A 15,617-nucleotide genomic window follows, 5' to 3' on the forward strand; every position below is an offset into this window, starting at 1 on the left:
CCTCCTTCTGGCAAGCGTCTACAGGGGGAGGGGACCTCTGTGTGGGTCACACAGTCCTGCCACAGCTCATACCCTCTCAGGCTCCGTAGCATTCCTGGGCTTTCCCTCGCTGCTCTCACTCCTGTGTGCAGGGCTGCCCCTGGGGCTCTGGGGTTCAGTACAGTCTTGCTTTCTGTCCCCTAGGGGACCCCAGGCTACCCCCAGCAATGGGGAGGAGTTCTGACAATCTCCAGAAGCAGCCAGAGAGGGATAGGAAGAGCCGGCATGCCCCCCCCCCAATTCTTCTACCAGCATGCCCACCTGCCTGGTGCCCTCTGCACCCCTCCCCCACCCAGAGCCCCCCCCCCCCAACCATAGACCGCTAGGGATGAAGACACACTATGGTCACTGAGAGTGCCAGGCAGGACCTTCCTGTGTCAGCCAGCCCTTCCCCACTCTTTCAGGCCAGAGGAAGTACACTTGGGAGCCCTGGTGCTGCACCCCTTCTTCTCACCCTGACAGAACCCCAGGCAGCTGCAGGCCTTCCCACCAGCCCCTGCTAACCTTTGCACGTCTTCCCATCGGGCTGCAGTGTGAAGCCCACAGGGCAGCTGCAGCGCACACCAGTGGCCGTGTCCTTGCATGTCCGGTCACAGCCTCCATTATTCACTGCACATGTCTCTGGGGAGGGAAAGAGACAGAGAGATACTGAGTCTCCTGGGAGAGTAGCCTCTGTCTCTCCCCACCCGTGGGGCTCCCAGGAGACAGGAACACCGAATTCAGGTTCCAATTGTCCCTTTGTAAAGTGGGTGAAAACCAGTGGCCCCTGGGGTGCTGGTGGAGGAGAGACTAGTGGCAACTGGCCTCGGGGCTGCTGCTCACATATAGGGCCCAGCAATTACCATTTGGGGACAGTGCTTGAAAACAGCCTGGCATAATGGACCGCCTGGGGCCAGACTCTTAATCCTTTGGGTAGTCTAGACTGGACCCGAGACCCTGAACCCAGACGGTGGTTCCTTGGGCACCAGGGCATGGGGGTGGGGGCTCTGAGGACGCACACACCATCCATCACCTTGATGAGGCTTCAGCCCAACATCTGTTCTCACTGAGCACTAAGCCAAAGGCATCTGGTTTTTGTCTGCTGGGAGCTTGTCTAGTGCCTTTTATTTTATTATTTTTTTCATTTGCAAAATCAAAGGGGCTGGAGGGGGGCTGGGGCCTGACTGAGGTCACCCTCCCCGCCCATCTCGTGGTGAGAGTGATCCTGCCCAGGCCCCAGGGAGGGACAGGGCTGGCAGAGCTGGGTCAGCGGGGCACAGGTGGCCCGCACCACGGAGGAGCCCGGCTTCCTGCCCAGCATCGGGGCACTTTGATCTCATGGGAACCAAGCCTGAGTGGCTTTCCTCTCCTCTCTGCTGCCAGGGCCCCACTGCCTGCAGTCCCCTGCTCGCCCATCTTGGCTTCCCGCTACCTCTAGCAGGCTGACTCCGTCCCATCTGTCTGTCAGTCTTGCTGCCCTGCCTGTATCCCTGCAAGCTGCCTTCAAGTGTCTCCCGGGAGTCTGGGAGGAACAGAGCAGGCGGGGTGGCTCAGTGAACACATCTCTTGCAGCCCAGAGTCCCTGCTGTTAATTAGACCAAGTGCACATCGCCGCTGCCCCTTTGAACTTGAGCGTGTGTGGTGTGTGTGTGTGCGTGTGTGTGCATGTATGTGTGTGTTGGGGGGGCAAAGCAGGCAGGGAGGTTCCCCCTTCCCTCTGCATTGTGAGGCTGAGAGCATCTCTGTGGTTCTTGGGAGCATCCTGCCGGGGCGGGGTGGGGGGAAGTCACTAACTCTTGCTAAGGTTGCTGCTGTCACCAGGTTGGGACTGGGACAACCATGGAGGAACATCTCCTGCCTTGACTGCTACCATCCCACCTGCATTTAACCCCCAAACCCCATCTTGTACGAGGGACCCTCTGTGTCCCACATGCAGAAAGAAGGGTGTTGGCACAGGGTGGCTCTGTCTCAGCAGCAGTGTCTTCTGTCAGCGGGCTGAGCTGGGGTGGTGGGGGTGCAGGCCCTCACTGAGCAGTTCAGGCCTGCTGGAGCCAGGCTTCAGCACCCACACCTGGCAAACGAGGCACAGATTCTCCCTAAGACCGAGGGGAGGATCACGTAAAGCCACCCCCACCCCCCAGAGGAGCCTGGCCTGGCTTATAGTAGTTGCTCAATAGACCTGAGTTGCCTCTCCCAGGGTTTCCACCAGAGTGGGAAATCCCATGTTCTGGGTCCTCAAATCAAACAGCTACGTACACCCCAAGTGCCTCTTCAGTCTTTCATGTGGAAGAGGCCCTAGGGGGCTTGGGTGGAGAGCGAGCACCTGCTTCCCAGGTGCAGGTGATTAAGGCTCGGGCCTTAGGAGCTGGAGTGGAGGCTCAGGGTAACCGTAGCAGGGACTGTGGGACATGGTGCAGCCACTTGTGGGCTGCACCTGAGAAGTGGGGCTGGCTGGACAGGCCCCAAAAGTCTCTCAGCTTGACCCCTCACTCAAGCCCTGAGGGTGGGGTGGCTGGGGGTGGTGCAGAACCTTGATTTCTGGAGCCCAAGGGCTTCTGGGATCAGCTGGTGTGGCATCTGTGGGGCAGAGCAAAGAGAGAGGCAGGGCCAGGGAGCTGGGGGCAGCCTCTCCCTGCACTGGGCTCACTGCTGGTCTCTAGCTGGTAAAGGCTGGGGCAGGTTTTGAGGGAGGCACTGCTTGTGGGTGCAGAACACGCCCGCCCTGATGCTCCTGGCCATGGTGGCTCACCTGTCAGTGATCAGACTGCCCTCCTGTGTAATATCCCCAGAGCTCCCTCTGCTGCAGCCTCAGGACTGCACAACCAAGCAAGCACCCCCCCACTCCACCCCCAATCCTCCTTACTCTGCCCCTTCCTACCTTTTTCAACTTTTTTTTTAGACCAGTCATGGCTCAGCTCTGCCTTATGCTGGGCCCAGAGATTGAACCTGGTACCTCCTGTAAGCAGGTCCTCTGCACAGCCACTGTGCTGTTTCCAGGTGCTTTCCCTACCTGCCCCAAGGCTGCATCCACGGAGAGCTCCTTCCCTTCCCCACCCAGCCTGAGTCCCTTGGCCTGTCTTACTGTTTCCTTGTCACCTTCCATCCTGGCCCCTGCTCTCACTGCTGCCCTTCTGAGTCGGGAGACTACTGTCCTCTTGGGTGACCCTTCACATTCTCTCATCGCACCCTTTCTCCTGCAGTCAGAGAATCAGGGCCTCTTCAACCCCAGTGCCTCTGGATTCCTGTGACAACATTGAGCCATCACCCACCTTTCTAAAACTCTGTCAGACCTAGGGAAGGGCTAGCAGAAGGGGCCTCCTTGGGGACTCAGGCTGCCAGTGCCCTGATGAGAACACAGGGCTGATGATGTCCGTGGAGACCCCTGAAGCGAGTGTATGGACACTGTTCAGTGCCATGTGTAGGGAAAGGTGACCAGAGGTTCACCCACTCAGTGCTTGGGCTTAAGTCTATAGTGACAGTTGGGACTGGCCTGGGAGGGACCTGGAACCTTATCCCTGAGAGCTTCCCAGCAGAGGCTGGTGTGTTGGGAGGTTCCCTGACTCCACAGGCAGCTTCACCAATTCTGTCCTCTAAGACCAAAGTCACCCTCTGCTGCCTCAGAATCAGAAGCCAGATAGCCTGTTCTTTCTCAGATGCAAATAGCACAGGTGAGTTGAGGATAGTGTCTCCAGTCATAGGGAGGGGGTTTCCTGGATCTCTCACCAGAAGCACACACTGGGGAGGGGGTCAAGTCTGAGCGAGACCTGGGGTAGTGGGAAGAGGGCAAAGTCAGCCCCCAGAGTGTGTTCCAGGGGTGAGAACAGATTTCCCTTGGGACCCTCTGAGGTCCCCAGTTTCTTCCTGAAAACCCACCTTTCTCTAAATGTCCCTCCCCACCTGTAGAAAATGTGTCACTCAGACTTTCAGGGCTGACAGAATACCTTCTGGCCCCTGATCCCCTTGGGCTCATAGCAGCCTTGAAGGAGTTGAGAAACTGAACTTCAGGGAAGTTTGCTGTTCAGGCCCCTGATCCCCTTGGGCTCATAGCAGCCTTGAAGGAGTTGAGAAACTGAACTTCAGAGAAGTTTGTTGTTCAGGCAGGGTCAACAACCTAATTTGTGGGACCCAGGATGAAGGACCAATTTGGGGGTTGTTCAAAAATGGCTAAGAATTTCTAGACTGAGGGACCAGTTGGTGGCATACATGTTACCATGCATAAGGACTTGGGTCCTAGCCCTGGATGCCACCTGCAGGGTAGATGCTTTACTCGTGGTGAAACAGTGCTACCTTTTCTTCTGTTTTTTTTTTATCCACTATCCAAAAGAAAAAAAAAATCCTGCTGGAATGTGGAGTTATGGAGGCACCGAGGCCCTGTGACAACTCTGGTAGCAATAAAATATACAATTTCCAGACTGAGGTAGCAGAGCAGGCCCAGTTGCCAGCCCATCTGAGGGCACAGTGCTGGCTAGCATTCCAGGTTTCACACAGCTGTGTCCCTGTCCCTGTCACACACTGTTGGGAGGAGTCTGAATTTGAATGTAAGATGGCCGAATCTCTAGGCCACTGAGGGAGGCCCGGTGGGCAGAGTCCGCTGTGAGATGGCCCTCCCAGGGCAGCTGCAAGGGGCACAGAGCTGGGGGCCAAAGTGTTGGCCTTCCCTTGGTCAGCTGTTGAGGAGAGCCTTGAGCCCACAGGGCTGCCCCCGGGCTGGGCTGGGGTTCTAAGGTAAGACATGCTGGGAGTGAACCCATTGATGACAGGGAGTGTGTGTGGGTGGTGTTTGTCCTGCTTTGGGCTAGTTTCCTGGTGCTGAGAAGAGCTGTCACATTTTTGACTCATGGCCATTCTTAGATCTTGTCCTGTGATCCTCTGCCTGTGAAGTCTTAGTGCCAAGTCTAGCAGCCATCTGTTCAGGATAGTGTCTGGGTGTCAGAGGCCCTTGGCAGAGAGGTGGTCACATCTGTCTGACCAACAATGTGGGAAGAGCTGTTGGACACAGGAGGTGACCAGGAAGGGGGGCTAGTGTCTGCTCACGGGAGTCCAGGCCCACCTCTTAGCTCTCAATGCTCACACCCCAGACAGCTCCCTCTACTCTGTCTGCTCATATCAGACTCAAGAAGCCCCCCAAGATCCCCCCCAAATCCTTCCACCCCTGCCAAGCCCCAGGTTTCTGTCTGACCACTAGTTTTCTGGGTAGAGCTAGGTCAAGGTAACACAGGGCTCAGCAAGAGGCAGACACAGAAGGGGACTAATTTCTGCTGAGTGACCAGGAGACGCAGAAAGACCTGGCAGGGAGGAAGTGAAGTAGGCCTGGGTACCTGCCCTGCAGGTCTGGAGGGATGGGGTCTGAGCCAACCCAAACAGCCCAGGGAAAGGGGTGGGCGGGCTGGGGGGTGGGTATCTGCTGGCCCAGCTGGAGTCAGCTCCGGAGAGGAGATGGCTGGATGAAAAGAGAGCTCACCTGGCCCTGGGCCACGGGCTTGGGTCAGAGGGCTGGGGGCACCTGCAGTAAGTGCTGCTGCTGCTCAGGTGGGGATCAGAGAGCACCCACGTGAGGACGAGACTTGGGGCTAAGGACCTAGTGCCTCACTTAGCTCCCAACATGCCTAGGGGACATTGGGGTGCCTCACCCCACAGGCTCCGATCCAGGGAGGCAAGGAACCCTGTCCCATGAAGGCCTCAGTCTTCTGCACAGCCACTGTGCTGTTTCCAGATTCTCTTCCCACCTGCCTGAGGCTGCACCCTGGAGAGTCCATTCCTTTCCCTGCCCAGCCTGGGGTGGAGGGCCTGTTTTGCTGCCTCCTCATCACCTCCCATCCTAATGCTTGTTCTCACTGCTGCCTTTATGAGTCTCCACCAGGATAAACTGAAGCTGTCTGGGAAGAGGGGTCAGCCTGTGGCCCAACTGTCAACTCTGACCTTTGACCCTGGACCTTCCTTCTTTCAACAGTTCTTGAGCTCCCATGCCTCCCTCCACTCAGATAAGTCACCCTTCTTGACAAGACCTGTGACAGTAGGACTGGTCACCCTCACTGCCTGTCCCATCTGGGCTCTGGGCAACCATGTGTCCTTCTGTGATAGCAGGCCTATGGCCCTCATGAAGGCCCCCTGGCCAGCAAGGATAGTCAGTAAGACAGGGAGCCACTCAGGGGGGAGTGGGGCTTGTCACTATCCTGTGCCACTGCTCCCCACAGCTGCTTCTAGGACCCTGGAGCAATGCAGTGACTGGATGTGGTAATGACATGTGGGGTGTGGAGGGGGTCAGTCTGCTGAGGCAGGGCAGTGGTAGTGGTGGGGGGACCACAGCAGAGAGGCTCCCAACCTGGGTCTGCAGGAGGAGAGGAGATGGGAACTGTGTTCAGCATGCAGTCCTATCTCTCTCATGGTTATGACCAGTGCACCCGTTTAGTCCATGGTCCTTGAAGGACCAGCCTGGGTAGACCTTGAACCTGCCTCCTGGCACCTCACTGGGGGACTCTGATGCTACCTGCACTGTGCTGTGTGGACAGAGAGCCTGCACCCCCTCCCCCACCCCGAGGGGCTCCCTCTACCTGTGGTAGGATTGTCACACCTCAGACCCCTGGATATGTGACCCAGGGCAGAGCCCTGTGGCCTGGAACAGAGATAGGGACAGGTGCTTGAGGGCAGAGAAGAGGCCAGCTGTGCAGGAGACTGCAGACTCGGGGAAGAACTTGTCTGGGCTGAAGGACTGGGAGTAGCCCATATGCCCAGAGGTCAATCGGGTTTTGTGTTAGGGCAGGTGGTGGTGATGGGGGGGTTGCTATGTGAGCTCTCCCTGTCCTCTTTTTCCTGCCTTCACTCTGGCCATTGGGTTTAGGGGTGCTGAGGCCAGATAAGGGGATCTTATTCCTCTACAGGCAACCTTCCATCAGAGGCAAAGGCACTGGGTGTGTGTGTGTGGGGGGGCATGCTACGGGCCCCAGTCTGGGCAAGGCAAATAGCTGTGTGTGTTGGGGATAAACTGGGGTGTGTGTGGGAATGGGGCCTGTCACTTGCCTGTCTGAGCCTCAGTTTCCCCACTGCTGACTGGCCCCCTTGGGAACATTAAACACAATGAGGGAACATACAGAGTTGAGCCCAGGGGCTGCTCCACAGAGGGGAGTGTTGTTCTGGAATCCCGAAGGCTGCCCTGGGCACCATGTGGTGAAGGACACATAGCACATGGTGTGTCACTGCATCACTCCTGGGGTGATCAGGCAGCCAGTCCCATGTGACTGGCAGTGGGTGCCTGGTGCTCTCCACACCTTATGAGGATGGCTGAATTGTTCCTAGCTCCGTCAGGGAGAGCTGCATGACCTCAGGCTCCCAAGCAGCCTCCTGGGTGACTGCTCAGAGCAGGGGTCAGATTGTTTCCTCCTGCCAAGCTTGGTCTCTGAAAGGTGCCAGGAAGCCTGACTGCCCAGTGACATCCTCTCTCAGCCTCAGTTTCCCCATCTGGGACCAGTAAGTGCCCCGTTCCCATTTTTTTTCTTAATAAGCCCCACCTGGCACCCAGTCCAATCCTTCCATGCATTGTGTTGAGAGACTGAACTAACAGCAGAGGCTCAGGGGCTCATAAAGGGCCCCTAGGGGTCTGGGGCACACTAGGACCCAGTTCAGCGACATGCTAAGTCATTCCCCCCCCCTTCCTGAATGACAGCCCCAGGCCTGGAGCTCCGCCCAGTGGGCAGGGAGCTCTGCTCCAGGGACATGCTGCCCACCCTGTGCTCTAGCTGGGCCTCCTATGGGGCATCCCCTTCTCCTGCTCTGGGTCAGACCCTGCACTGTGCCTGAGGAGCCACCAGAGCCAGGACAGACCTGACCTCTTCCCTAGTCCCGGAAATCCCAGACTTGTGACCCACCAGGGTGCTTGGAGGAGGGAGGCTGTGGCGAGGGGGTGGCAGCACAGATCCCGCTAAGCCTTGGTGGTTCTCTGCCAGGTGGGGTTTACTTAGAAGAGCCTGGTAAAGAAGGGACTCCACTGAGGCAGGGAGCCAGACTCACCTGTGTGTAGGGGGTCGGGGAAGGGGGCTTCCAGGGGGGCCTCAAAGAGGGGCTGTAGATAGCTGGGGACACAGGTTTGTAATGGCAAGTGTGGCCTTGGAGATGGTGACTGCAGGTGGCTCCAGTGTGGACAGAGAAGTGGGAGGAGGGGGAGACAAGTGTGTAAGCATGCTAAAAGATGTGACACAGGCAGAACCACTGAGGTAAGAATGCAGGGAAATTAGGCTATGGGGAGTTTGGGGCTCAGTCTGGTCCCCACAACATAGCTGTATCCTCCAGCCCTCCAGGACCTCTGTCCCCCTTCATTTACTCTCTCTGAGACCTCTCTCTCTCTCTCTCTATATATATATATATATCTTTTAAAAATATCTTTTTATTCATTATTGGATAAAGACAGAAACTGAGAGGCTAGGAGGAGGTAGAGAGGGAGAGAGCCAGAGAGACACCTGCAACCCTGCTTTACCGCTTGTGAAGTTTTCCCCCTGCAGGTGGGGACTAGGGGCTTGAACCTGGGTCCTTGTGCACAATAATGTGAGAGCTTAACCAGGTGCACCACCACCTGGCTCATCCTCTCTCTCTCTCTTTCCTACATGCAGGCACTGAGCCTTTCCAGAACTTTCTTCCACCTCTCTCACCTTTGAGCCCATCAGTACAAGGTAGCCCTAGACTCAGAGGAGGGCAGGCAGGTTCAGCTGTGAGAATGTAGGGAAAGCTCCCTCTCTGTGCCTCAGTTTCCTAATTTATAAAGCAGGAATCACATAGCACTCATTCTTGCAGGGTTGGTGGGCGGAGGGGGGCTGTGAGGTAGCCCTAACTTACACTAGATATTTTTTTCCCTCAATCTTCTCCTACCTTTCACCTCTCCCTCAACCTCTAAGACATGGCACCCTCGATGGCTAAGGGGTCTTTTGAGTTATGTTAAATTAATGACCTGGAGATGGGAGATTATCCTGAGTGGAGCCATGAGATCACAAGGGACTTTGAAAGTAGAAGGGGGCACAAAAGAGGATCAGAGAGGTGTGAGGTGCTAGGCTACAAGGTTTGGAGACAGAAGAAGGGGTCACAAGCCAAGGGATGTGGGTGCCTCCAGAAGCCAGAAAAAACCACGACAGCTCATTTCTAGAACCTCAGGGACATTGGCCTTTGCTGGCACCTAAATTTTAGCCCAGTGAGCTGAAGTTACTAGGCTAACATCATCTGTGGTGATGTGTTAGCAGCCATGACTGGAAAGCAACATGGCATCTGTCCAGAGCACATGCTGGGAGAGAGTAGATCAAATGTCTAGAGTTGACAAGCTTGCTTCCTTCCTAGCATCTCACTGGGCTTGCTGGCGGTGGGGCCCAGGGGCCTGGGGCAAACTGAGCTGTGGCTCTGATCCTTCACACACATCTGATAGGTAACTGGGATGTAGCCTGTCAACATTTGAGTCCAGAAATTTTAATGGATTCTAGTGGAAATCTAAAATCAGTTCCTGCAATTGTAGAGTAGAGTACAGGACTTGCACACACGAAATCCTGACTTTGACTGCTGGCACTTCTTATGCTGCAATGATGCTCTGATCTCTCTCTCTCTCTCTCTCCCTTCTCTCTCTCTCTTTCTCTCTCTCTCTCTCTCACACTCTCTCTCTCCTCTATGACACAAATGTAATTAATCTGAAAATAAAATCATTTACCGTTTGTGAGGCTTCTTTCTGGTAAGCTGTTCCAGTTTCTCCTATGCTCAGGGATGAGGATAATTATAAATAGCAGATACTGGGTAAGATGGAGATCCCCCAACAGAAGGGCCAGGCCCCTGTGCTATAGAGCTCACCCTCCCTCACTGTCTGGAAGTCTCCATGTTCTAGAGCGACAACTACTGTGACATTTCCCTGTTTGCCTGGCTCTGACCTGCTTTGAGCCAAAGCAAGCTGCTTGAACCTCTGAGTCCACTGCCTGCCCTGATGGTTCCTTTCTGCTTCCAGGTGACTTCAATGCCCTGGGACCCCTGAGTGCCAATAGGAAGAGTGACACTAAAGAGTGAGTCTCCAGACCCTGGGGCCTGGGAACCATATGGTTGGTGGCTGTTGGGTGACAGAGCACCTTGAGCCCCACACAGGACAGAGAGGCTCAAATGCATGTCAAGGGTCCAGGGGTCAGATCACACACTCTGTTGTGTGGGGTTCTCTCCTATCTTGGCTCTTGGTGTGTTAGGAGGTGATTGCATGGCTAGCAGCTCAGCCAACATCTCAGAGAGAGTGACCTCTGCAGTCTCAGCACAAAGTAGCTCTGAGACAACTCAAGAGCAGATGAAGACCCCACCCTGCCCCAAGGGGAGGAAGACACACCCAAGCGCAGAACCTGTAGCACAGCGTAGTCAGGAACGGGGTTGCGCCTGACTGGCAGCACCAATTTGCTGCTGCTGATGTGGTTACCGTGGAGAGCAGCTAACACAGGGTGTAAGCTCAGGGATACTGCCCTGCACCCCAGTATTTCTGGAGGGGCTGGGAGCCTCTCTCCTCACACTTGCTGACCCACTTGAAGAGCGAGCCCCCCTGGACACAGACAACCACCAGAGTCTCAGAGCTGGGAGACCTGCCAAGTTGCCTTAGCCACCAAGTGACCTCACACAGGTGTACTATAGTGGAGATCCCCTCCCCATCATGACACCACACGGTGACCTGGGGTCTGACTTTTGCTGGGGACTCCTCAGTGTCTCACCCTCTTCAAATGCTCCTGGGCCACACAACCTGGCTTTTCCTTATCTGGTTGCGTCCTCTGTCCCCTCCCAGGATCCCAAGCAGGACTCACAAGGCCTGTTGCCCCAGGAGCCACTGGGAGAGACAGCCTGTTCCCTCCCATTTCCCATGACAGTGACCAGCTCCTAGCCTCGGCGTCTAGGCTGCTTTTCTAGCAGGGGCAGCTCTGAGCTTAATAGCCTAGGGTGTGCTGACCAGTTTAGCACAGCTTAGTTATCTCCATCAGTTCCCAACACAGCCTGGGGGCTGGAGCGAGGGCCTGCTATGGATACCCCAAGTCTGTCCCCACAGGCTCTCTTGGGAGACAGGTGCTAAGGAGGATGGGCTGTGAGGCCAGATTCCCTGTGCTCTAGAGAGAGCCTTGTTCTTCCTTGGTCCCTGTCTCTCTGTGCTAAGTGCTGTAGGGACACCCAAGGAGAGAGGTCTCTTTAAATTGTGGGGTGGGATCGGGGCTTCCTATAACCAGAGTGGGAAAGAAGAGAGATCAATCATCTCCCATTCCACCCCGCCCCCAATTCTTGGTGCTCAGTACCCTGATATTCTCCCCTAGCTCTCCTTCCCAAAGCTGGGGGACAGGACAGGAGGAGGGCTTTCTTCCTCAGTACTCTGCTCCAACTCCAGGAACCGGCTCTGGACCATGATCCAGCAGCTTTAACCAGCAACAGCCAGTGCAGAGACCTACCCACTCACCTACTTGATGCCAGCCTGACTCAGCCTTCTCCTACTGCCATGCTCTTACCAGAGAGGGCAACAGGGCACCTGGGAAGGCAGCCCCATGTCTTGCCCTGCTCTGGGATGCTGGCCAGGCAGCAGTGCCCTCCTGCCAAGTAAGTCAGACCAAGAGACCAGGCCCTCTCGGACCTCAGAGCATAGAGATTCTTGGCTTCTCACCACCTGGCCCTGGCCACCTTCCCCAATGTGACTCAGACCCCTAAGGGCAGGGGGTATGTGGCAAACTGAGGTCTCCCATTCTGCCCCTGCAGACACTTTTCACCCTTGCCAGGTTGCTCAGATGCCCACACCAACCAGACAGTACTGTGCAGAGAACTAGCTGGATGGTGGGCTCTCAACCTGAGCTGGTTCCACTGGCCCCTGTGACAGAGAGATGTCTTTGGCCTCTATGGCTCATTGTGACGTCCTCTGGCCCATGGACTCCTCATCCTCAAAGCCCCACAAGGAGGGGGAGAGACTATGTCCCTCCCTTGGCTCCACTGAGAGCTCCTACTCTCCAGTTGCCTGGGGACCTTGAGGTACATTAACAAAGCACACACACAACAAAGTGTTCTCTCTGGACACTTCCATGGTCTTGTGACCACAACCTTTGGGCAAACCTATGGAGGGTCATGTGTGACCTTGGGTGACTTGGTAAGCCTGAGAAATAAGAAGTTCCACCTGGTCCTTAGCATCCAAGGGTGGCATGATATGAGAGAGTATCACCAAGAAGGTGATGACAATCCTACACATTCTGCAGGTAACACCTACAGCTCTATTCTGGAGTCCTGGTCAGCTGATGCCATGTGAGGGTCAGTCCCCCCAGAAGTGCAGAACTACCCGAGGGACAGAGGAATGTGGGTGTTAGAAAGCCATTGGCATCTGTGTCCTGCAGACTGAGCCATCTGTCTTCCTCTCCCTTTCCCGACACTGTCCAGGACTTGCCAATGGCCTTCTGGAGCCACGGAGTCCAGATCCTGCCCAGAGACACTGCACAGAGGGCAGCCAGTATTGAATGAAACCTCAGGGCAAGTGGTTGTCCCTGAGGGGGAATTGTGGAAGAGGAGGACCACGGGCTTGGGCTTTGATCACTCCCCAAGTTGGGGAGCCTCAAAGTATGAAGTGGCAAGTGAGTTCTGCTTTGACCTGGGCCTGTGAGGTGACCTTAATTGGTCCTCTCTTCCCTGGGGGATGGATTTCCTGACTATAAAGTGAGCAGAATGGGCACCATGGTCCCATGTCATGGACTCTGTAACCGCCCTGCCCCCCATCTGGGTGTGGATTTGTCTCCTAGGCCCGGAGATGGGGCATGTCCTTGGAGTCTGTGTCCCAGTCCCAGTGCTGCTCTGCTGGTCCCAGGGTGCTGACTGCGAGTGTGGGCATGTGCTGCCAGGGGAGAGCTGACAGTGTGTCCTTACTTGCAGGGGCCATTAGACCTTGGCTCTGGGGTCTCTGCTACAAACACACAACAGAAACATACGTGTTGGATAGAGCATAAAAACTTGACAAAGGAAAGAGTTCTCACATACAGCAACATGTGACCATACTGTGGGGACAGCACACATAGACACACAGCTCATGAACACGCACACGTGCTCACACACACACACACACACACACACACCAGCATACTCACTCAGGTGCCCTGCACGCCAGCATGTACAACACACACACACACACACACACACACACACACACACACCAGCATACTCACTCAGGTGCCCTGCACGCCAGCATGTACAACACACACACACACACACACACACACACACACACACACACACACACACACACGTACAACAAAGGAAGTGGAAGAAAAGTGTTACCCATGAGTAGCCGCCGTTTCACCCGCTTGTCCACATCAGCTACTGACGTGGCATTGAACTGAGAGCGCTCAATTGCAGCCTCATCCTTCTCTAAAACACAAGTAAGGGACAAACACGGAGCCGGTGGTTAATGACAGCCCACTTCCCGCGGCCCAAGACAGTCAGCCTTTCGGCGTGGGGCACGCAAAGCCAACACAGCATGCCGGGCCAGCCCGCGTCCTCGCCAAGGGGCTAATCCCAGAGACCTCCAAGGTGGGCACATTCAGGGCAGAGCGAAGAGGCAGCAGGGTGTGGGGATGGCGTGCAGGAAAGGGGGCGGCCACAGAAAGGACACAGATGGAACAGGAGCCATCTGAAAACAAACAGAGGAGGTGGCTGAGGTCAGGGCACACGATCCCCACCCACACAGGGCCATGGCAGACACCCCCGGCTCCAGGCTGGAGAGGCAAGCACAGGACAAGGCACAGGACAAGGGGACAGGGCTGCAGGGTCCGGTGATGGCAGCGCCTGCACAGCAGATGTGCTGGCTCAAGGGTGTGAAAGTGAATGCAACACTCATGCAAGATTAAGAACAAAACGCACGCAAACACGAGAGTGAGCTCCACGGGACAGACACAGCAAAACCACGGGCTCGATTGGGGCAGCGCTGGTTGCCTGCTTGTCTAGAGAGGACTAGAGCTAGACATTCAAGTGCTCCACGGGGCTGTGCAGAGAGGGGGCAGTTGTCTGAGGAGCGTGCGGAGAAGCACCTGCCCTGGGCAGGCCCAGGAGCACTGGCTAAGTCATGATGCTTCTCCTGGGGCAGGGCAGGAAGTTAGTGGGTCGTGCATTTCTGCTCAGAGGGAACTGTATGCCCACAGTGATTCTGATTCTCAACTTGGAGAACCAGAATAGCAGTGGGCAAAGGCAGGTGGGAAGGTTCTCTTGACCAATGGGAAGCTGTAGCCCAGGGGTTGGGTCTGGAAATGGGTTTTCTGGGGCCTGTGGGGAGGGAGTAGATCCAAGCAGGGACCTTCACATGCATCAGATGCCGAAAGGTTAAACAAATCATAATAAGGAAGGATGAGTCAGGTGGACAAAGACAAGATGTGTTAGACGAGGCTGAGGGGAGTGGGGAAGTCTGCAGAAGGCAGACACTGCAGGGGACCTCAGCAGACGAGACAGGAAGGGCGGTCATGGGGCCAGAGAGTCCTTGGTAGGACAGTGGAGACAGGGTGAGAGAGGTGGAGGGAGAGAAAGTTCTAGATGGGATCAGGCTGCAATAGAGACACTGGTCTGAGACCGGGTTTTGCTTTTTTGATTTGATTGTTATTGTTGCTTTTTATTTTATTTTATTACTATTTTTTTTTGGTTGTTTGGTTTATCTTTTGGCTCTGGAAACAATTTGTGACCATCAGTTATCAGACAAGACAGGCAATCAGGGACCATCACCAGAAAAGCAAGAGGAATGAGATCAAATGAAACCAAAAACGGCTGTGTGAGAGGAGAGACCACACAGAGGAAGGGAGGACCACGCAGGCAGTAGCACCAGGGGCGACAGCCCAGGAGGGGACAAGGATGGGACGCTGGTGCCCGCCCGGCCTGGGTCCTCTGCCCAACTCCTGGGGGACAAGGGACCAGAGCAAGGGACAGAGGCCACAGAGAGCTGACTCTGGGTGTCTGGTTTTGCTTGTTCGCCAACCCCACTTCTGTTACTTGCAAGCCCCTCAAGAAATAGCTTCTGAGTCAACAGTAAGATATGGGGCCTTTTGTAAAGAAGAAGGAGGAGGAGGAGGAGGAGGAGGAGGAGGGGAATATAGTGTCAGCAGAGACAGGTGGGTTTCTAAAGTCTGCCACCAGCACTGAAGAGCGGAGAAGAGAATGGCTTCTGGGCACCAGCGTTAAAAATCCTCTTCCTCTTGGTTGAAAAAAAAGAAAAAAAGCAGTTACTTTTGAGAGGGGGAGAGAATCATGGCAGGAAGCGACTGCATATATGCAAGCTTCTCCTTGGGAATGTGGACCAGGAGGAAGGAGGTGGTGGAAAATCGAATTGAGACCTCATGTAATAGCTGAGGTGATAGGAGGGTCATTGCTGAGCAGAAGGGACTTTGGGGTTGGGGACGGGCAAGAGTCAGGGCAGAGCCCCTGTTAGGCCAGGAATGAGAAGCAGCTATAAAACCCCGAACCCACCTGGGCTGCACACCATCCAGCTCTGGGATAAGGAGGAACCCCAAACTCTTTAGGCAGCTGGGGCAGCTGACACTGCCAAGCCAGTGCTTCCAGTTGCCGGTCTCTCCTTTGGAGGGCGGTGTGTGTGTGTCCGTACTCCACTTAGATACACACGA

General features: G+C 55.4%; 1 protein-coding gene across 2 annotated transcripts in view; it reads right to left on the reverse strand.

Annotated features, from left to right (window-relative positions):
* The window catches only part of SCUBE1 (signal peptide, CUB domain and EGF like domain containing 1), a 114,146-nt gene that overhangs the window by 28,459 nt on the left and 70,070 nt on the right, over positions 1-15,617 (reverse strand). Inside the window, exons 7-8 of one of the 2 annotated variants that reach the window (XM_016188318.2) lie at positions 13,294-13,383; positions 544-660 (exon numbers count right to left, since the gene is read on the reverse strand). In XM_016188318.2, coding sequence (XP_016043804.1) covers positions 544-660; positions 13,294-13,383 — 207 coding nt within the window. The remainder of the gene's footprint in view (positions 1-543; positions 661-13,293; positions 13,384-15,617) is intronic. The other variant, XM_007523451.3, reaches the window with a different exon arrangement.

The sequence above is a fragment of the Erinaceus europaeus genome, chromosome 4, assembly GCF_950295315.1.
Source record: "Erinaceus europaeus chromosome 4, mEriEur2.1, whole genome shotgun sequence".
In the NCBI taxonomy this organism is placed as follows: Eukaryota; Metazoa; Chordata; class Mammalia; order Eulipotyphla; family Erinaceidae; genus Erinaceus; species Erinaceus europaeus.